The following is a 23,980-nucleotide window of genomic DNA, read 5'->3' as shown; positions in this document are numbered from 1 at the left end:
GTGGTGTCTGTGACTATGAAATGCAGTGTATTTGCCAACAGCTTCACTATAAATTGACAGTCTCTTTTTCGTCTTATTAAAATTTAATTCATACTGAATTATGCCACTAACAATAGAGCCTTATAGTTTGTAAGGAAGATATTTACACACAGCTTACATCCTAAAAATCCAAATTACAAAGTCCAAAACTACAAGGAGAACACTGCTCAGTAGAGAATCCACTATTGAAGGAAGAAAGGAGTAGAGATAGTAAATAAGAGGGAGAAGAGGAAAAAAACGCTTTATAAGAGAAAAAATATTGATAACTGCAGAAGAACAATAAAAATGACCAAATCTTATACTTTAGAATTTAATAAATTACATTCACATGAATTATATCAATTTAATCTTTCTAAAACTTTGATATAATCTATTTCTAGTTCTTCTTTGCAGATGAGGAACTAATGGCTCTGAGAGATTAAGGAAACTGTCCCAAATCACCATGTTGGCCTGGACTCACATTCACCAGGCTGCCAACCCCAAATGGTGCCTTTGTGCAGAAACGGTATATCTTGGGTCTGCCAGCACAGCCTAAGCTGGACCTCAGGCCCCTATTCAATAAGCAAATCCACACAATTGTATGAGACTGCTCTATAAATTTTAACTCCAAATCCCACGCTCTGTACACTGTCATTGTATCATACTGCTTAAGAAAAGAAAGTTAATTAAAAGACAGAAAGTGCATGTACTTGTTTCTGGGTGAGTTGAGAGGGGCATGAGGATCTAATGATAATATAAGTAATCAAAGAAAATGTGGGTAGTGAAATTGGATTTTTTTACATAATTTTATATTACACTCCTAACTTGGGAATAAAACAGCTCTTGTATCAGAAATGGACAGAATGTTGAACAGGTAAAACTTGAATCTCCTTATCAGCAATGGGGACAATTAATTAATAACAGATTGCAGAAGGGATAAAGGAAGAAAATGAGCATGTATATTAGCGTATTAGTATAAATGCTGATACTGTGTCAGCAAAAAAAGGCTTCATACTTAAAACCCAAAGTCTTATGTTAATATCAACTACAATATTTCTATTTATTTTTCTTCTTACTGACATTTAATCTTATTAGATGTTCTGATTTTGCTTCTTTCTTCTTATGATAGAAAACTATTCCTTCTTAGGAAGTCTGAAAATGAAATAAGTTACCTGAGGTATTCAAAGATATTTTTTCCCCAATTATATCCAATGTCTAAATAGTCTTAGCTAGCCCTATGGTTAGTTGCTCAAAACAAGATCTGAACGTGGGGAGGGGTGGGTGGATAAATTGGGATATTGGAACTGACATATATATAGGCTACTATATATAAAAATAGATTAATAGGAACCTACTACATAGCACAGGGAACTCTACTCAATGCTCTATAATGTTCTATATGGGAACAGAATCTAAAAAAAGAGTGGATATATGTATGCGTATAACTGATTCACTTTGCTGTAGAGCAGAAACTAACACAACATTGTAAATCAACTGTACTTTAATGAAAATTAATTAAAAAAAAGATCTGAATGTAATAGGATGTAAATGGTAGACTTACTCTTATAAAAAGTATTTTATCTCCTAGTCGATATCGTCCTTCAGATAAGTACTCGATAGAAAACCGATGAGAACAACTACAAGGAGGGTCTTCAGCAATGTGTTTAACCTAAGATTAAAAATAAATAAAAAGATTTAGGACTTATGGCAAAACTATTTCAACATTAAAATGCAAGGTTATTTGGTAGCTGGGAAAAATCAAACTCAAAGATAAAAACTTAAAGACAGTTCAACTATTATCTCTAGTCTTCTGAGTGTATTAGTAGCTCAGTCATGTCTGACTCTTTGCTACGCCATGGACTGTGGCCTTCCAGGTTCCTCTTGTCTGTGGAATTCTCCAGGCATGAATACTGGAGTGGGTTGCCATTTCCTTCTCCAGGGGATCTTCCCAACTCAGGGATTGAACCTGGGTCTCTGGCATTGCAGGCAGATTCTTGCCATCTGAGACTTAGACATTCACTAATCTAACACAAGTTAGCAGTGATGAAGTATTGAGTCTCTCTCTCTCGCTCTCTGCCCAAGTACAGTCAGACTCATCGTGTACTCACTGATCACCAGAAAAGGTCTGTGAATGTGCACACAGTGAAATCAATTCAAAACACATTCATTAGACCATAAGAAATGTACGGGTTCATTACTAAGCTTGAATTGTTTTAAGACCTGAATTAATATATGTCAAGTCAGAGAGAAGGAAATGGCAACCCACTTCAGTATTCCTGCCTGGGAAACCCCATGGACAGAGGAGACTGGTGGGCTACAGTCCATGGGGTTGCAAAGAGTTGGACACCACTCAGTGACTAAACAACAACAAATTTAAAGCCAAGAAAGCCAACAGAATAAAGAATTAAAGATTATGCTAATATATATGTATGTCAGATAAAGTTTAACCTGGAATTTTCACTTGTCCACTAATGCTATGCTACAGTAATACTATGGGGGAATATTCAGATATGTTCCAAAGTTATTGTTAAAATAGGCATAGATGTATTTATATCTATTCACCTAAGATAGGGTAAATCCTAAAAATTCCAACTCAAGAGACATTCTTCTAAAAATACTTGCTTTGTTTCAAATAGTCTGTTACGGAGATGAGAGTTGAGCTACCTCTACTCCTCAAGGGGTTTACAGAATTTTTAACTACAGTAAATATCTTAAAAATGGTAAAAACTGAAATAAAAATAAAAATTTAGGAATTCTATATTCAAAACATGGAAATTAAAATGAATTGACTCAATGAAAATATTTCCTGAGATATGTATGACTTGAAAAAAAGTCACATATCAGCCACTATGGAAAATATTTTGTTCTCCTAAAATGACACTTTTGAAAAATCAAGACCATGTTTATTTTTCTCAACTACTTGTCATACAGAGTATATATAAACAAATTCAGTTAACTGAATACAGATATGATATTAAAGAAAGTGTCTTCAGATATACTCAGTGTAGCTGAGCACTAACAGAAATTTACGACTGTCTTAATTATCTACCCAAGATGACACTTATGGATTCATCTGGGGCCCAATCAGAAGTGTCTGGATTTATCTCACAACATCATTCATTTAACAAAATAGCATGATTATAAATAGAACTGATTTTCATATGCCATTCAATCAAGTTTATCTTGTTCATAGCCTGGGTATATGTGCATATATATGTACACACATTCACACACACACATACATACCACATGCAAAGGATGGCTAAAAATAATCTGAAATTGGGGAAAGAATCTATAATTATTTAAACCATTTATAAATCAGATAAAAAAGTAATTTGAAAGGAGGTAATTATTTCAGTCATTATTTTCTATCCATTAAAGTTTCTTAGGTACACAGAACTGCAGTTCTGTATTTCTTCACAGCACTCAAAAAAATTAATCAGGTAATAATTGCTCACTATTTTAGATATGATCCTAAGATCTTGGCAGATCACATATGTATAGGTGGACATTGAATATATTCATACAGCACATACAGGTTTCAAGAAATGTGTTTTCTTTCTTTTAGTTATCATAACAAGACTAAAGGTAATTTATTTTCTTTGTTCAAAATACCAACCACCACTTGTATTCAGCAGTACAAATTAGCACTAACCCACAATATAAATAAGGTGGCGAATTTAAATGAAGTAATAAGTACTGTGAATAAAAAAAATATTCTCTTCTGGTTTTATCTATTGTATACTTAACGTTTTAACATTAAAGAAATAGCTAAAGAAATTAAAATCATCTGTGAAGTCACTACCCTAACATCCATTATGTTCATTCTCCTTGTTCTGATACATACTTTATACAAAATAAACATTTTTCTTATTACTATATGGTCTTCATAATGATCATATAAAATGATTATTCTGTAAAGATAATGAGTCCTAATTACCTAACCAATGTCCAATTTGAGAGTATTTATATTGCTTCCAATTTTTCACCCTTACAAATAATAGTGCAATAAACACTACATTCGTGCTACATTTTTTTCCCCTTTTCAATTACAATAAAAATGAAAGAGGAACACTTCTGGCAAACTATGAGACTCTGACGCATCACAGTTGAAAGAAAGTGTGACAGTTACTTACAGCTTCATGCAGCTCTTCATGCTGACAACACGATTTTGGAATGCTGATGGAATCTTCAGGCCCAGAAGTATTAAGTAAAGTCTCTTCTAGTTCAATTTCTTTCTCAAGTTTTACTAATACTGGTGGCTCAACCCCGTATCTGAAAATCAATTATGAGATCTCATCAATCAAGTGAAGTCTGAGGCAAGTACTTCCATGAATATCACAATAGGGTATCTTTTAATTTTAAATAAAGTCTATATGACTCTCTTCTACCAGTTGTTTCATCGGAACATCTGGAAATGCTTTTTAATGTCTCTTAAGACTGCCAAAAATTCAGATTGTCACCTTTACACTATAGCATATATATTTGGGTTACTGAATGCTCCCAATATTCAATCTGGGATCCTAAAGGTAACTTTAAAAATCAGCTCATGAGTGAAGATAGAATTGAACTAGATATGGAGAATACCAAACCTTGGCCTTCTTATCAAACCCTTTTTGTGTTCAAAGGACTTGTCTCACTCTGAATGGCTTAAAGGTTGCATGCTCTTATTCTACTCTTAACCTAAAAACTCCAAGTGCCCACTTTTATAGTTTAATATTAAATAAAGGCAAGCTATATGAACAAGCAAATGTTGACACAGCTCACGTGAACAAAGGTACTAAAGGAACAAAAAGAAAGAAAAAATAGTAAATTAAGTTACTTTATTCCAATCAAAAATTATTTTCATTTATAGAAAATAGTATTCTAGATAAAATAGAGTAGCCTAAAACATCTTTATCACTTTGCACAAGCCTGAAATATTGTGGAATACATACCTTGAGACAATTCGACCAATTTCAAGAAGACAAAGATACACCTGTCTTGGATCTTTGTGCAAAACTGTGAAAAAATAAGACCACATATTTTAAGGGGCAAATTAAACAGGCAATTATACATATATAAATACTTTGAGGGAATATACAGACAATCAAGTAAAAAACTTAGATAGCTTTCAGTTTGGTCATTGCACAGATCCTTCTGTTGAATTAAATAAAATGAGAAAATACATCAATAATTCTCCAGTAGAGCATGATTTTTTAAAATGAATTGTCAAAAACATTAATCCATTTAGATAACCAAGCTGACAGCTTCTGTTTATGAGGTAAATCTAAACACCATGAGTATATATCATTTGACCTTCTGTTATTTCTGTAATTATGTGGTCAAAGAGAAATAACCAGTAATTTAGACTTTGTTGAGTAATTCTTGATTAAAACATTAATTAGTTAAAAAGCATTAGTCCAGAATTTTCCCATAGCCAACTCATTTAGGAAATAAAGTATGTCTAGGCCATTCTAGATATACAGGATTTATAACTATAAATGAAAAGTTTAATCATGTATTTGATTTCGAATCTGATTCTCCAATTGTTTCACATCTATTTGGAACAAATTTTTCTAGGAAAATGAAATGTGGCATTTGAATTCTTATTTGGAAAGAAAAACTAGAAGTGAGGCATACAAAAATATCCTAATAAACATTAAATACGACTACAACAACACTTACCTAAACCTTCAGATTCAAAGAGGTAAGTCTCATCAACCCCAATGTGCCTGCACCAGTGAAGGAAGTTCGCAGTATTATCTCTAGCAAAGAATGAACCAGATGCAGCATCTTTCTTACATGGCACTTTTTTCATTGGAAAGTTCTGGAAAAGACAAAAGAATAATTTCAAACAGGTATCCAGAATATTTTCATTAGATATTCATTTTAATATGGGCATTAATAAATGTTTAGTCCCTTGAAGGTAGCTAAAGATTACACATCACTAGGGAGAAATAAATCTTCAAAAATTATTTTGCTTTTTTTAAATAAGTATTGGGTTGGCAAAAAGGTTTGTTTGGGTTTTTCCATAACTGGTACAGAAAAACATGAATGAACTTTTTGGCCAACCCAATATATTCCAGAAAGTCATTTCTAGGAAAACAATCTGGCCAAAATTAGTAGTTCAGTTCAGTTCAGTCACGCAGTCATGTCTGACTCGTTGTGACCCCATGGACTGTAGCACACCAGGCATCCAGTTCATCACCAACTCCCGGAGTTTACTAAAACTCATCTCCATTGAGTTGGTGATGTCATCCAACCATCTCATTCTCTGCCGCCCCCTTCTCCTCCTGCCTTCTATCTTTCCCAGAATCAGAGTTTTTTTTCCAATGCGTCAGTTCTTCGCATCAGATGGCCAAAGTATTGGAGTTTCAGCTTCAGTATCAGTCCTTCCAATGAACACTCAGGACTAATCTCCTTTAGGATGGACTGGTTGGATCTCCTTGCAGCCCAAGGGACTCTCAAGAGTCCTCTCCAACACCACAGTTCAAAAGCATCAATTCTTCGGCACTCAGCTTTCTTTATAGTCCAATTCTCACATCCATACATGACTATAGGAAAAACCAGAGCTTTGACTAGATGGACTCTGTTGGTAAAGTAATGTCTCTGCTTTTCAATTTCATGATTGCAGTCACCATCTACAGTGATTTTGGAGTCCCCAAAAATAAAGTCAGCCACTGTTTCCACTGTTTGCCAATCTATTTGCCATGAAGTGATGAGACCAGAAGCCATGATCTTAGTTTTCTGAATTTTGAGGTTTAAGCCAAATTTTTCACTCTCCTCTTTCACTTTCATCAGGAGGCTCTTTAGTTGTTCTTCACTTTCTGCCATAAGCGTGGTGTCATCTGCATATCTGAGGTTATTGATATTTCACCCAGCAATCTTCATTCTAGCTTGTGCTTCCTCCAGCCCAGCATTTCTCATGATGTACTCTGCATATAAGTTAAATAAGCAGGGTGACAATAAACAGCCTAGATGTACTCCTTTCCCTATTTGGAACCAGTCTGTTATTTCAAGTCCAGTTCTAACTGTTGCTTCCTGGCCTGCACACAGATTTCTCAGGAGGCAAGTCAGGTGGTCTGGTATTCCCATCTCTCAGAATTTTCCACAGTTTGTTGTGATTCACACAGTCAAAGTCTTTGGCATAGTCAATAAACCAAAAGTAGATGTTTCTCTAGAACTCTCTTGCTTTTTCGATGATCCAGTGGATGTTGGCAATTTGATCTCCTGTTCCTCTGCCTTTTCTAAATCCAGCTTAAACATCTGGAAGTTCACGGTTCATCTACTGTTGAAGTCTGGCTTGGAGAATTTTGAGCATTACTTTACTAGTGTGTGAGATGAGTGCAATTGTGTGATAGTTTGAGCATTCTTTGGCATTGCCTTTCTTAGGTATTGGAATGAAAACTGACCTTTTCTGTTCTGTGGTCACTGCTGAAGTTTCCAAATTTGCTGGCATATTGAGTGCAGCACTTTCACAGCATCATCATTTAGGATTTGAAATAGCTCAACTGGAATTCCATCAGCTCCATTAGCTTTGTTCGTTGTGATGCTTCCTAAGGCCCACTTGACTTCTCATTCCAGGATGTCTGGCTCTAAGTGAGTGGTTACCCATGGTGATTATCTGGGTCATGAAGATCTCTTTTGTATAGTTGTTCCGTGTATTCTTGCCACCTCTTCTTAATATCTTCTGCTTCTGTTAGGTCCATACCATTTCTGTCCTTTATTGTGCCCATCTTTGCATGAAAATTTCCCTTGGTATCTCTAATTTTCTTGAAGAGATCTCTAGTCTTTCCCATTCTATTGTTTTCCTCTATTTCTTTGCACTGATCACTGAGGAAGGCTTTCTTATCTCTCCTTGCTATTTTTTTGAGCTCTGCATTCAAATGGGTATATCTTTCCTTTTCTCCTTTGCCCTTCACTTCTCTTCTTTTCATAGCTGTTTGTAAGGCCTCCTCAGACAACCATTTTGCCTTTCTGCATTTCTTTTCCTTGGGGATTGTCTTGATCACTGCCTCTTGAACAATGTCACGAACCTCTGTCCATAGTTCTTCAGGCACTCTATCTATCAGGTCTAATCCCCTGAATCTATTTGTCACTTCCACTGTATAATCATAAGGGATTTGATTCAGGTCATACCTTAATGGTCTAGAGTTTTTCCCTACTTTCTTCAATTTATGTCTGAATTTGGCAATAAGGAGTTCATGATCTGAGGCACAGTCTGCTCCCAGTCTTCTTTTTGCTGACTGTATAGAGCTTCTCCATCTTTGGCTGCCAAGAATATAATCAATCTGATTTCGGTGTTGACCATCTGGTAATGTGCATGTGTAGAGACTTCTCTTGTGTTGTTGGAAGAGGGTGTTTGCCATGACCAGTGTGTTCTCTTGGCAAAACTCTATTAGCCTTTGCCCTGCTTCATTCTGTGCTCCAAGGCCAAGCTTGCCTGTTACTCCAGGTGTTTCTTGACTTCCTACTTTTGCATTCCAGTCCCCTGTAATGAAATGGACATCTTTTGGGTGTTAGTTCTAGAAGGTTTTAAGAATAACATGAGAATTCCAAAGCACATCTTTATAGTACATCTCTCCAAACATAAATACGAACACAAAATTATTGCTGTTAAAGGTTTACAGACAGACTAATTTTTACTTACTTCCTTATTTGCAGATTTACATATATGGTTCTGAGTTTCTTGAGAGCTTCACCAATGAAATAGTAGCCCATTCTTAATTCAAGATCTTTGAAAATTGATGATCTAAGTTTTACAAAATTCTATGTTTTTATTTTTACTATCTGGACCAAATAATCCTGCTGAGGCTGAGCAGTTTTCAGTTTTGTCTTAAATTTTTACTTGATATAACAAACTCATGTATATGACTTTTAAAAATGCAGCAGGCGTAGTAGGGTGTCTTTCTCCCACCTCTACCCCTCAGTTCCTTCCACTCCCTGGAGATAACCACTATTTACCATTTCCGTATATTTCCTTCCTGTTGCTATTATTTTCCAGAGTTAAAATAGCTTTCTGAGTTTTTCTAATTGTATATAGAAAAAAAAAATCAAACAACACCACCAATTGCAAAGATGGTTAGTAGCAACTGAAATCTCATCCACATTTCAGTAAGACATCTCTGTACACAAGCATATGTGTCCCTACATACTGCTACATAAACACACTATTCTGTAGTCTGATTTGTGTAAGTGCATATGCACACTTAATGACAGGTTGCAGGCATCCTTTAGGGTAAATAAAATAGTCATTTCTAACGAAAATATAATATTCTACTATTTAGGTACCATAATTAATTTTAAACAACTTCTTTACTGATGAGCATTTAGGTTGTTCTTAAATTTTTTTTTGCACAATAGTTCTTGTGAATTTGTGGTTAGTTTTTTAGAATAAATTCCTGGAATTAGAATTATGTTACATATCAAACAATATGCTTTATTTTCAATGTGATATATATTATCTATTTTCTCCCAGAAAGATGGTACTACTTTATATTTCTACCAGCACTATGCTCACGTCTAGAACCCATACTCACAAACCTCTGATCCCATGAATGAAAACATCCATATTTGATGAAAAGAGAGGAAACCTTATCTACTTCAAATCACAACCTCACGGTCAATGGAAGAAAACTGTCTATGAAAAGTATTATTCATTCAACCAATACTTACAGAATTTACCACCAAGATAGTATATAAGAAATAAAAAGATGATAATGACAATAGCTCTTAACTGTGTGCCAGGAACCATTATAACCTCTTTTTTCATTTAACTCTTACAGTAATCCTATAAGAAAGGTACTATTATTCTTAGGCAGAGCTAGCTATTATATATTTACTCTAACCAGGCACTAAGCTAACCACTATCTCTATATTATCTCATTTAATTTTGCTGACTCCTCGAAACTATATTCTATAAGGTAAATGTTAATATCTTCATTTTATAAGTGAGAATTTTTTTCAGATGCTCAAAAAGATTAAGTAAATTATCCAAGATTTACATATAGTTGAGGTGGAAGTTTATAAACTTATAGAAATAAAAAATGCCCATAAACAAATCAATATGTACCAAAGTACAAAACCACTACTGTCAAACCATTTCTTACCACAGGTTCTTCAGAGTTGCATGTTTTCACCATGTTTTGAAGAACATCAATCAGTTGGCATAACAGCACTCCATTATCAAGTTCTTCCAATAGCCTTTCGGCCTTAACTTCAATACCTAAGAACATATTTCAAAGCTAAGATTCTTCCAGAAACGGTAAATTCAAACAATATGGCTAAAATTTAATTAAATGTAATCAGATTATAGCTGAAACACTAGACAAACACTAGATCAGACCCCAGGTACTCACTTTTAGATATTACAGTTAAAACAGCAGAGAATGTCAAATTAACTGAAAGTCGAATGAAACAAAAATATCTGTGGTGTAGAAGCACAGAAAAAATAAAATGACATCTACTTTATTTCATTTAAAAACACTGAAGTGTTTTATATTTCAATATTCACTATTCTGTTTTGATACACTGCACATTACAGCTGCATGCACAAGAAAGATTCTCTAAAAGATGGACTTTGTTGCAATTTAAAAATGAAAGAGCAACATAACAAGCATTCAGAAAATACCAGCTTTTCACCTCTAAAATCCTCTTTTTGGAAGCATTATTACATAATAAACTTCAAAAAAAATTATCCAAATCTTCAAACTGATAGGAGATATTTAGAGTGAGTGTTTAGTGTGTTTTTAATTATCTTGAAAGACCATAGATGAAATGTATGTACCTTTTCATGAAAACTTTGGAAGGCTACACAAAATTCTGTTATTTAAAAGAGATTTCCCGCACCCACTGCCCCCGGAGGGGGAAGTTCAGAGCCCTCAAACCCTCTGAGTAAGATGCCATGTACTCCCCATCCCAACACTTCCTCCTAGGTTTCATATGCCTGTGCTCCTCAGAGCTTCAGAAACAGAAGTGAAGCAAAAGTTGCTCAGTTGTGTCCAACTCTTTGCAACCCCATGGATGATACAGTCCATGGAATTCTCCAGGCCAGAATACTGGAGTGGGTAGCCATTCCCTTCTTCAGGAGATCTTCCCAACTCAGGGATCAAACTTAGGTCTCCCACATTGCAGCTGGATTCTTCACCAGCTGAGCCACCAGGGAAACAGAAATCATTTTAACTACAGCATATATTCCACCCAGAATCTCATGCTTTACACAAGTTTAAGGGAGGAAAAAAATCAATGAAATATAGACTCCCAAATTAGACCGATACACTTAAATTTTTTTTTAATATTAACAATGAAAACATTGATTATTCACAGCTTTTACTACTTGACCACTACTTGACCTCTACCATTAAGCCTCAAACTTGCTTACTGTTCAAGCCCTGGGGGTCAGAGTGAACCAAAATATCTTCTGTAAGATAGAATGTAAGTTTGGTGAAAATAAGGACGTCAAATATTTCCTTCACTAGAGGATCCCCAACCTCTGGAACAATGATTTCTTGACAAAGAGTAAGATTTTCAAGAAACATTTACTGGGTAAGAGAATACAATTTTGAGTATCTTTGCAAGCCTTACCTAATAAACCAGATAACCAGATTGACAGATCTTCTTGCATGGGCAACAGGGTGGCCTCATGCCTCACAGCTATCCACTCATCATACTGACAAACATCAGCCAAACCTGGCCCATGTCTGGGGGTCAGAGGACTCCGTGGACTTAGAGGCAGGTCTTCTCCAAACCACACCTAGAGAAAACAACAACCAATGGGTGCAACTTGTTAAAAGTCAGGATTCCAAAGTTTATTTAAATAATGAATCATAGACTATATTTAATATACACATATACAGAGCTACAGCAGCTCACAGAAAGTTAACTAGAAGCAAACTATTAGTCTAGATACTTGACTTACTTTCCATATTTAATTCTGTGACAACTATAAGTGAATCTCTAATTAATGGATTCTACTGTCAAATCAAAGGGATAAAAGTTAACACATAATTATTTTTCTTTCACTTGTTAGCTGAGTAAGTATAACAAGTTACTTGACCAGAGTCTCAGCATCTTGGTGTAAAATGAGTTAATAATACATCTTTGTAGAATGTAGGAGATCTGAGTTTGATCCCTGGGTTGGGAAGATCCCCCGGAGAAGGGAAGGACTACCCACTCCAGAAGTCTTGCCTGGAGAACTCTATGGACAGAGGAACCTGGCAGGCTACAGTCCATGGGGGGTCGTAAAGAATTGGACATGACTGAGCGACTAACATACTTGTAAAATGTAGCACTGGGCCTAACAATATTTGTTGAATAATGGACAAATGAATGAGTGCAGAGATGGCATTTTATAAACTTTAAAGCCTAACAACAGTGTTATCTAAAAAACCTATATAATCTGGTCCGTCACCTGCTATTGCAAGGCCCACAAGCTAATAATGATTTTTACATTTTAAAATGGTAGTTATATAAGCACCTACATAATAGCTTCAAGTTTGCCTACCAACTCACAAAGTCAAAAATATTTACTAACTGGTCAACCCCTGGTTTAAAATAAAAACTGACATAAACATGCTATCAAACCAACACTTGCAAATTTTGAAATACAATTAGGTGTGCTTTTAATATAGAATTATTGAGAGAAAAGATTGTGCAAAACTTCAATTGAGGAAAGGGTATCAGAGCCCAATTGGTGAAGGGGTTCTCACAGGAGGGGAAAAACAGAGGATCAGAGCTTGAGTGAGGTGACAGGGTATCTACTACACATGGATACAGCCCCAAGCACAGTGTCAGACCCTAGGCAAGGTAAGGAGGGCATCCACTGGGGACAATGGGGGAACGTCCTAGTGTAGGGTGTCAGAACCCAACTGAGCTGCGAAGGGCATCAACTTAGGGAGAGGTGGCAGTAACAATGGGAGACATGAGGATTTATCAAGTTGGAGCCATGTTTCTTCCTGCCAAAGAAGAGAGGTATAACTATGGACTGAGAGAAAAAAGAATGAACTCTATGGTGTAGGAACGGAGTATCTTTTACCAGAAAGCAAAGAAGTACTTAAAGAATGATGGAGACATGCAAAAAGACCCAGAAGTCAAATTGAAGGGACTTCTGTTGGCTAAATTAAGAACAATTTGAGCATCAAAATAATGATGTAAGGGAATTATAACACACTGAATAAAATACACAACTCTGAGTTCATGCAGATACAAATAAATGAGTAAACTGGAATTCTGATGAGGGATGAGATTTTCATACAGTTTCAAAGTACTTCCACAGAAATACTTATTACAAAGAAAGAAAGAGTAATTTCACAGTTGAGAAACTTATCAGGCAGCAACTTAACTGAGTGACACAAGTGAATATGATCAATAATGGGACAAATCAAAATCATATGCCACTTGATGGGATGTAGTGAGATGAAACAGCATCCCTCTGTGATATTCCTGCCAAGATGCATAACCTCAATCTAATCACAAGAAATATCAGGTAAATCTAAATTAAGGGACATTCTACAAAATAATTGGTCTATAATATTTCAAAGTGTCAAGGTCATTAAAGAAAGCAAAGACTGAGATACTGCTCTGGACTGATAGAGAATAAGGGACACGACAACTAAACGCAACATGTGACTCTGAACTGGACACTATCGGGACAACTGGCAATATTTGAAAGTGGTCTGAATATTAGACGGCAGTACTGCACCAACATCAATATCCTGACTCTGATGATTTAATGGTGGTTCTATAGCAGGAAGACCTTGCACATGAGAAATACACTACTGAAGTTTGGAAGTAAGGGGACACAGATCTGCAACCTATTTTCAAATGGTTCAGCAAACAAATACTTCTGTTCTACACTTAACGGTTAGTTGTAGATTTGTGATTGCTTTTAAGTAAAAAATTTTTTAAGTTTTCTAAAAAAGAGGCATAAATATAGGTAATATCAAGTGAATCTAGTTCTTTCTTGATTTTTTAAAGTAGATAATTTCCTCCCTATAATATATTAAACTCCCTGAAGTTTATTTGAGGCAAGTCTTAACTATATCAAATTAAAAGCCATATCAAGACCATTGTTAGTCCAGACAAACTTGGAGGAAAAAAAAGAGCCCATTCCAATCTCCTGTGATGAGAAATAAACACATTTTTAAAAAATCCCAAAGGCAAATAAAGACAAGAAATATATACCACCAGAGGCAAGCAGGAGTAGCAAAACTTAAAAGTACCCAAAGACAAAGAGATACAAAGTTATTTGAGGGGCAGTGGTTCAGGAACTGAGGGTAGAGACTGAACTCCTAAATACATGAGGATCCTATAAAGTTTTAGGAAAAAGATTTTATTTCCCCAAATTCTCTTGGAATTATTTCAAAGGGAGTATAGCAGCAATTTAATATCTAAATCTTCCCTTCATAAGCACATCTTGTTTCTGTTTGTAATCTCAGGACTCAGTATAAGACCTAGCACATGATATGCAACCAAAAATATTAGCTGAAAAATTAAGGAATAGATACTAGCAAATGGCTTTTTGAACCATCAAAATCAAGATGCATCTTACAATCAATGGAATTTTATAGTCAATACAATGTTATTTGTCGTTTAACTGAGCTGACAAAAGTCAGAGATGTGAATGTTTGTCAAGGAAAAATGTATATTAGCTAGGTAGCTGGTTTCGAAAAAATCATGTGCGAAAATGGAGAAGTTAAAATTAACAAAAGTGATTCTAAATTTCTTGCCATACTAGGGAGAAGAGTACTTGGATATTCCTATTATTGCAAACAGAAAACTATAAAAACCTGGGCTGATAAAAAGGAATTAATTTGAGTCAGTTGCACTGAGGTGGGTAAACCTAGAGCCTCTTACACAGACGAAGTAAGTCAGAGAAAAACAATTATCATATATTAATGCATATATATGGAATCTAGGAAAAAAAATAGTACTGATGAACCTAGTAGAGAACAAACTTGTGGACACAGCCAGGGAAGGTGAGAGTGGGATGAGTTGAGAAAGTAGCATTGACATATATACACTATCATGTGTAAAATAGATAGTGGGAAGTTGCTATATAACACAGGGAGCCCAGCCTGGTGCTCTGTGATGACCTAGAGGTGTGGGACTGGTGGGGAGGAGAGAGAGACTCTAGAGGGAGGGAATATATATAATTATGACTGATTCACATTGTTGTACAGCAAAAACCAACACAACATTGTAAAGCAGTTAGCATATTAATGTTGTTAAAAGTTAGATGTTAATAACAAAGTCTGCATGTATAAAGATTGTTCTCAAACGTGCTGAAAACCGTCATATGGCAAAGATTCCTAACCATAGGCAGTCTACAGAAGAACTTGAATCAGTACACAACTTACTGATTTAACCTAACTGACATTTAGGCAAAAATTTAGCCCTATGTACAGTCCTTTTCTCAGAGAGAGAGAGTTCATAGTTTTTGTCAGGTTTTCAAAAGGGATTAGGACCCAAAAGAGATTAGGAGCTATAGTTCACAGATTTTTAGACTGTAAATTTATTTACTAATCAGAACCATGGACATAAAAAGGGGCAAGGAAGACCTTCATGAATTAAGTGAATAAGAAACAAATTGAAAACAGCTGTCTACTGGGTGCCTCCTCTCTGCAAGGCATTTAGGAATAATCAAGTCTAATTAGCAAAGAGGTGAAAATCCTAGAAGTTCTCACATTCACCAGGGAGAGAAGCAAAAACTTCCATGAGGGATGTCAAGAGTACTCTTGGAAAAGAATCACTAGAGGTGGATCTGTGTAATCTAGATGAGAGAAAGGTTCATGGAACTACAAGAAAACACTATGAAAAAAAATTCATCAAGAAGGTATTAATGGCCAGTAGGATGGAAATGAGAAAAATATGGTCAATGTGCAATGATAAAAAGCACTCAATAAGGAAGAAAACATAATCAACATGAAATTGATGACATGCAGAGACCTGGATAAAAAGACAGATGTAAATACTCAGATAAAAATGGTTTTTAGAAATAACAAGTCTGAGCATACTCAATGTGGATTAGAGAGGACCCAAATAGGAAAAATAAGACCTTTTGGGAGACTGCCATGAACTGCCAAGTCCCAAAGTGAAGTGAAAGTCGCTCATTCGTGTCTGACTCTGTGACCCCATGGAATTCTCCAGGCCAGAATACTGGAGTGGGTAGCCTTTCCTTTCTCCAGGGGATCTTGCCAACCCAAGAATCTCCCGCATTGCAGGCAGATTCTTTACCAACTGAGCTATCAGGGAAGCCCAAAAGGAAAACACTATGAAAGTGTTTACTAGCAGAGTTGGAAGACAGAGCTGCACAGCACAGAAGGAGAGAAAGCAGCATCACAGCCACAGTTGTTCTTAACCATTTGATAAATTATCTTCTCTAGGCTATCACCCACTGTTATCTTGATGTCTTCTTTCTTAATTAAAAAAAAAAAAGACTCTCATGACACAGGTATAATCTCCAGTTTTACATCTGGGTAATTTTGTTGTACCAATGATACAACCAAACTTCCTAAGTGCCTGCTATGTAACACATTCTGGGACACATCTTGCTCATGTTATCTCACTGATTCCTCACAACTACCTAAAAAATAAGTGCTATTATCCTCACCTTAGAGGCAAGGAAGTGGGAACTCAGAGAGGTAAAATAACTTGCCAGGACCTCACAGAGTGGCAGAACTAAAATCAGACATGAAATCTGATTGACTCTACAATTCTCACTTTCCAAGGCAAACTTTATTATCAGTTGCTTGCATCTTTCTAAGTAGATCTTCCAGGCAGTTTTTAAGTTAAAATTTAGTCATGTTCTATGTATATCAAAAGAAAGAAAACTTTAAAGGATATAAGAATAAGTACTAACTCTGGAAATCATTCAAATTCAAAGGTAAGATTATTCTGGTTTGTCTCATTATTTCCACCTTGCTTCTCCTCACCAAAAAACTAACCAAAAAAATCCACACTTTAAATTTTAAGTTTTAATACCATGTTATTTACAGGCATTAAAGGGCACATGTACAATTATCTAAAATTAAAAATTTTCGTTTGTTTTCACTGAAAGCTCTTTTAACTACAAACACATCCTAAATTCTAATGAGAATAAAATCACAAAATATTCTAGTTCTTTTCCTGGGGTAGTATAATTAAGATGAACTCACCAATCCTAAAAGTATTTTTGATTCTTACAAATATGCAGTATAAATGAATGGTTAAAATTAAAGTCTTTTTAGAACTATAAAGTAAAAATAGAGTATTTCTGTTATTAAATTTGATGCTTAAAAAACTAGTACAATAAAAAAAATTTGTGATAACTCTACTAACTATTGTAATCTTGTTACATTGATCTCATTAACTTAAATATATATTTTCCCAAGAAAACCACTTACTTGAATTGCAGGCAGCATGGTCATCTATAATGAAATGACACTGCTGTTCTGAAAATAAAACAAAACATTAATATTCACACAATGGTAGCTTTTCCATTCCCCCAAACCCTCAACTTATAAGGAATCTGCTTTATTCTATTTGACGGAAAACCTAACACTTTTTCTTCTATTTGGAGTTACTTGACGATAGGAGAATTAAATCATACTCCTAGCTTCTTCATAAAAGTACTCCTCATTTGAAAGAGGAAAATCTGAAACACTTTAATATGTGTTTAATATGGCACTAATATCAAAGAAACACTTGAAGCATCTGACTAGTAAAATAAAATTAACAATAAAACTTAGTTTTATGTGAAAAATGCCCCAGAATTTCTCCCTGTGAAGACATTGTAAGTATAATGTAATACCAACACCACAATGACTGATACTGAAAGTATCTTTCATCTGATCTTTACAAAGAGATCATATAAGCTCATCCAAACTTCGTATAAATTCACAAGTTAAACCATAAGCCTCTTCTACCAGAAGATAAGGTAAAAAAGAAAAAATATCAATTTTAACTATGAAATAATACTCAATGCCTTTCTATAATAATTTTTCATCAGTTATATTCTTCATGAGGTGTTAAAGCCAAAAACCCAAAAGGAACAGGAATTCAAACTCTAAAGTACTATTCTTGACACCTACCAAAAAAAATACAACTTTAATTAAGTTAGATTAATATAATTCTTTAATATATTTTCAGAGAAAAAAAGAATTTGAAAACATTCAGAATAATATAGACTATATAAAATCTAGAATTTTTAGATTGCTGAGAGCAGCGTAATATACTGGTCTATTTTTTAATTGTAATCCACCATTAAAACATTCTAAGAAAAAAAAGGAAAATGGCTTATAAGGCTATAATGCTATCCATTTCCCAGGAAAAGTGACTTTCTTCCCTAAGTCATACCAAACATACCTTAGGCACAGTGACCACTACACATTCCACTCTCCTCTCAGGAACACTTCTCGTACCAAAGCTAAAATGGAGCTAAACCTAACTGAAAAGTCTGATGTTACACATCACATTGGCTTTGTAAGAAGGCAAAGAACAGTAGAATGTTCTTGATATCATTTTTCCTTCTCTCTACCCTAGCAAAAGGCCAAAGTACAATTGAGCATTACTAATGAGCTTGTTATGCTTCCCACGAGCTAATTCAGTGGGGAATACATTTTCCTTTAGCATAAATAATCCTTTGTCCCTAACAAAGATCCACAGTAAGAAGCTTCCAAGACCATTTTTTAAAAATGCAGCAGAGAAGCTGCTCCCGTTAAAATAAAGAGTCCTACATAATCAGACAAGAGCTTGAACAGTTGGAACTGCCAACACCAAACAAAAGAAGGCTTAAATTATAAGGCGTGTGCAAATCAAGAACAGTGACACAGTCACAAAGAAGCTATCACAAGAATGTTTAGCAGTTGCACTTTTTATGGAAAATTCAACAAAATTAGTTTTATGAAAGAAATGAAGAATTTGTGCACAACCTTCAGTCACTGAACTTTAGCAGTCTATTTAAATATAATACATATACACATACATATATATATTTTCCCACATCATTCTTATCTCATAGAACTACTTTAAAGATGACAAAAGGATAACCATCTTGATTACCTTTTAAAAGTAGTTATTTAATAAATGTTACTCAGATAAGTTATAACATATCTTATCTTCATATGTGGAAAACTATCATGTAAACAAATATATGCTCTTACTGGAAAACTTTTATTAGTTGATGAAACTCTATCAGTGAATCATCAATCAACTCCAGAGTATTCACTGTGTTCCAGATACTAAGAGCCAGTGATTGATATTTTCGAGCCTTCACTATTCTCTTTCTAAGCTATTTTTGTCTCAAGCATGTAACCCTAAAGCAGCTTCTTGTCTATTAGTTCAGTCCCTAACCTGCATCACAACCGCAATTCTTGCTTCTTACTCAGCTTATTACCTACTTTCCTCTTGTCTATCTTTCCCTAAAAGTCTCAATCTCTACATTTTTTTTTCCACATAAACTAATTATACTGAAGCAGCAACTCTTCATTTTGGAGCTGCAAGCAACTTACTGGCCTTTTTGGTTTCTGTTTTTTGTCTGTCTTTTTGGAGAAGACTACTTTTAATTCTGTGCCATCTTGAGGAAGTCTTTTCCCTTAGATTTGGAGGGGGCGGAGGGGGTGGCAGTGGGAAGCTCTCATGTGACCAAGGCCAGACTATTTGCTAATGGGAGCCTTCAACAAGACAAACCACAAGTGAGGGATATCATGCTCAATTTTTTAAATCTGGAGAAAATGTTAGAAGCATTTAATAAGCTCATCTACCTGAAACTTGAACAGAATTTGGGCCTAGTCCACTTCGCCCATGGGGTCGCAAAGAGTTGGACATGACTTACTGACTGAACAACAACACTTAGAAACAGTTTCAGCCATGAGATCCTTAAGATTATTTATGGTAAGGCTCTTTATACCAATTTGACTTCAGATCATGATGGGAATAAAAAAAAAAAAAAAAAGCCAGCCTGTGGAGCTGCTCCTTTCTTCCACAGCTGTAGGCTCTGAAACTGGGTACATTTTAATTCCTCACTCACATTATATTAATAAAATATGGTGGGGAGAGCGCAAGTGGCATGGCTCAGTCCTGGAACAAATCAGGGGCCGATTTGTAAAATAATGGCCAAAAAGCAAAGAAATAAAGTAAGATTCCTCAGAAAGATAACATTAACTGCCACTGCAACACACCGATAGCACCCAGCTGACAGATAACTGCCAAGACACATAAGCTGCAGGGATATGATAAATGCCCAGGTTGGCACAGTGGTCACTGCTGAGGAGGGAAGGAAGGTGAGATTAGGATGGAATGCACAGAGGCAACTGTACCAACAAGATTCTCATTCAAGAGAAGTGGTGAGAACACAAGTGTTCTTACATTACTCTGTACTCCCTTCTGTGTGTCACAAAACATTTCATCATTTTTAATGCTTCATTTAGAAAAATAGTTGAAGAAAATATCCTGTTTGTTCAGGGGAATAAAAAAAACTATTTTCTCAGTTTTAAAATCCTTGTCATGGTAAAGGGGCTTGCGTAACTCAGTGAAACTATGAGCTATGCCGAGCAAGGCCACCCAAGACAGACTGGTCATAGTGCAGAGTTCTGACAAATCGTGGTACTCTGAAGGAGGAAATGGTAACCCACTTCAGTATTCTTGCCGCAAGAACCTCACGAACAGTATAAAAAGACAAAAGGATATGACACCAGAAGATGAGGCCCCCAGGTTGGAAGGTGTCCAATATACTACTGGGGAAGACCAGAGGGCAATTTCTAATAGCTCCAGAAAGAATGAAATGGTAGGGCCAAAGTGGAAATAATGCTCAGTTTATATGCATTAATATGCTCATTATGTGCTCAGTGGATATGCCTGGTGGTGAAAGTAAAGTCTGATATTGTAAAGAACAATACTGCACAGGAATGTGGAAACTTAGGTCCATGAATCAAGGTAAACTCAGTTCAGTCCAGTCACTCAGTCGTGTCCGACTCTTTGCAACCCCCTGAACCGCAGCACGCCAGGCCTCCCTGTCCATCACCAACTCCCGGAGTCTACCCAAACCCATGTCCATTGAGTCGGTAATGCCATCCAACCATCTCATCCTCTGTCGTCCCCTTCTCCTCCTGACCTCAATCTTTCCCAGCATCAGGGTCTTTTCCAATGAGTCAGCTCTTTGCATCAGGTGGCCAAAGTATTGGAGTTTCAGCTTCAACATCAGTCCTTCCAATGAACACCCAGGACTGATCTCCTTTAGGAGGGACTGGTTGGATCTTCTTGCAGTCCAAGGGACCCTCAAGAATCTTCTCCAACACCACAGTTCAAAAGCATCAATTCTTCAGCGCTCAGCTTTCTTTATAGTCCAACTCTCACATCCATACATGACCACTGGAAAAACCATAGCCTTGAGTAGATGGACCTTTGTTGGCAAAGTAATCTCTCTGCTTTTTAATATGCTATCTAGGTTGGTCGTAACTTTCCTTCCAAGGAGCAAGTGTCTTTTAATTAATTTCATGGCTGCAATCACCATCTGCAGTGATTTTGGAGCCCAGAAAAATAAAGTCAGCCACTGTTTCCACTGTTTCCCCATCTATCTGCCATGAAGTTGATGGGACCAGATGCCATGATCTTAGTTTTCTGAATGTTAAGCTTTAAGCCAACTTTTCACTCTCCTCTTTCACTTTCATCAAGAGGCTCTTTAGTTCTTCTTCACTTTCTGCCATAAGGGTGGTGTCATCTGCATATCTGAGGTTATTGATATTTCTCCCAGCAATCTTGATTCCAGCTTGTGCTTCCTCCAGCCCAGCGTTTCTCATGATGTACTCTGCATATAAGTTAAATAAGCAGGGTGACAATATACAGCCTTGACGTACTCCTTTTCCTACTTGGAACCAGTCTGTTGTTCCATGTCCATTTCTAACTGTTGCTTCCTGACCTGCATACAGGTTTCTCAAGAGACAGGTCAGGTGGTCTGGTATTCCCATCTCTTTCAGAATTTTCCACAGTTTATTGTGATCCACACAGTCAAAGGCTTTGGCATAGTCAATAAAGCAGAAGTAGATGTTTTTCTGGAACTCTCTTGTCTTTTTGATGATCCATCAGATGTTGGCAGTTTGATCTCTGGTTCCTCTGCCTTTTCTAAAACCAGCTTGAACATCTGGAAGTTCATGGTTCACGTATTGCTGAAGCCTGTCTTGGAGAATTTTGAGCATTACTTTACTAGCGTGTGAGATGAGTGCAATTGTGTTATAGTTTGAGCATTGTTTGGTATTGCCTTTCTTCGGGATTGGAATGAAAACTGACCTTTTCCTGTCCTGTGGCCACTGTTGAGTTTTCAAAATTTGCTGGCATATTGAGTGCAGCACTTTCACAGCATCATCTTTGAGGATTTGAAATAGCTCAACTGGAATCCCATCACCTCCACTAGCTTTGTTCATAGTGATGCTTCCTAAGGTCCACTTGACTTCACATTCCAGGATGTCTGGCTCTAGGTGAGTGATCACACCACTGTGATTGTCTGGGTCATGAAGAACTTTTCTGTACAATTCTTCTGTGTATTCTTGCCACCTCTTTTTAACATCTTCTGCTTCTGTTAGGTCCCTACCATTTTTGTCCTTTATTGTGCCCATCTTTGCATGAAATGTTCCCTTGGTATCTCTAATTTTCTTGAAGAGATCTCTAGTCTTTCCCATTCTATTGTTTTCCTCTATTTCTTTGCATTGATCACTGAGGAAGGCTTTCTTATCTCTCCTTGCTATTCTTTGGAACTCTGCATTCAAATGGGTATATCTTTCCTTTTCTCCTTTGCTTTTCGCTTCCCGTCTTTTCCCAGCTATTTGTACGGGCTCCTCAGACAGCCATTTTGCTTTTTTGCATTTCTTTTTCTTGGGGATGGTCTTGATTCCTGTCTCCTGTACAATGTCATGAACCTCCACCCTTAGTTCATCAGGTATTCTACCAGATCTAGTCCTTTAAATCTATTTCTCACTTCTACTGTATAGTCATAAAGCATTTGATTTAGGTCATACCTGAATGGTCTAGTGGTTTTCCCTACTTTCTTCAATGTCAGTCTGAATTTGGCAATAAGGAGTTCATGATCTGAGCCACAGTCAGGTCCCGGTCTTGTTTGTAAACTGGATGTGGTCAAATATGAGATGGCAAGACTAAACATTTACATCTCAGGAATCAGTGAACTAAAATAGACAGGAATGGGCAAATTTAATTCAGATGACCATTATATCTACTATTGTGGGCAAGAAACCCTTAGAAGAAATGGAGTAGCCCTCATAGTCAATAAAAGAGTCCAAAATGCAGTACTTGGGTGCAACCTCAAAAATAACAGAATGATCTCAGTTCATTTTCAAGGTAAACCATTCAACATCATAGTAATCCAAGTCTACACTTCAACTATTGATGCTGAAGAAGCTAAAGTTGATTGGTTCTATGAAGACTATAAAACCTTCTAGAACTAACACCAAAAAAAGATGTCCTTTTCACCATAGGGGATTGGAATGCAAAAGTAGGAAGTCAAAAGGTACACAGAATAACAGGCAAATTTTGGTTTTCTGGAGTACAAAATGAAGCAAGACAAAGGCTAATAGTTTTGTCAAGAGAACACACTTGTCATAGCAAACACCCTTTTCCAACAACACAAGAGAAGACTCTATACATGGACATCACCAGATGGTCAATACCAAAATCAGATTGATTGTATTTTTTGCAGCTGAAGATGGAGAAGTTCTATACAGTCAGCAAAAAAAAAAAAAAAAAAAAAGACCTGGAGTGGACTGTGGCTCAAAACATGAGCTTCTTATTGCAAAATTCAGGCTTAAACTGAACAAAGAAGGGAAGACCACTAGACCATTCAGGTATGACTTAAATTAAATCCCTTATGATTATACAGGGAAAGTGACAAATAGATTCAAGGGATTAGATCTGGTAGACAGAGTGCCTGAAGACCTATGGACAGAGGTTCATTACACTGTACAGACGGTGGTGACCAATACTATCCCCAAGAAAAAGA

The 23,980-nt window shown here is 36.2% G+C and overlaps 1 protein-coding gene across 26 annotated transcripts in view; it reads right to left on the bottom strand.

Annotated features, from left to right (window-relative positions):
* Positions 1-23,980, bottom strand: part of GAS2L3 (growth arrest specific 2 like 3) — a 35,536-nt gene that overhangs the window by 1,788 nt on the left and 9,768 nt on the right. For 14 of the 26 annotated variants that reach the window (XM_081595440.1, XM_081595437.1, XM_081595443.1 and 11 more), the window contains 7 exons: positions 17,382-17,429; positions 11,584-11,752; positions 10,110-10,225; positions 5,686-5,827; positions 4,956-5,019; positions 4,155-4,293; positions 1,580-1,687 (listed from right to left, as the gene is read on the bottom strand). In XM_081595440.1, the coding sequence (XP_081451566.1) occupies positions 1,580-1,687; positions 4,155-4,293; positions 4,956-5,019; positions 5,686-5,827; positions 10,110-10,225; positions 11,584-11,752; positions 17,382-17,405 (762 nt within the window). In that variant the 5' untranslated portion in view covers positions 17,406-17,429. Of the gene's footprint in view, positions 1-1,579; positions 1,688-4,154; positions 4,294-4,955; positions 5,020-5,685; positions 5,828-8,139; positions 8,492-10,109; positions 10,226-11,583; positions 11,753-17,381; positions 17,430-23,980 lie in introns of all 26 variants that reach the window. The other 12 variants (XM_081595462.1, XM_081595460.1, XM_081595457.1 and 9 more) reach the window with 3 other exon arrangements.

This window comes from Giraffa tippelskirchi, chromosome 4, assembly GCF_054371585.1.
Source record: "Giraffa tippelskirchi isolate mGirTip1 chromosome 4, T2T-mGirTip1v1.2.pri, whole genome shotgun sequence".
NCBI classification, from domain to species: Eukaryota; Metazoa; Chordata; class Mammalia; order Artiodactyla; family Giraffidae; genus Giraffa; species Giraffa tippelskirchi.
The sequence above is the reverse complement of the archived record's forward strand: the minus strand, read 5'-3'. Positions and strand labels throughout refer to the sequence as shown.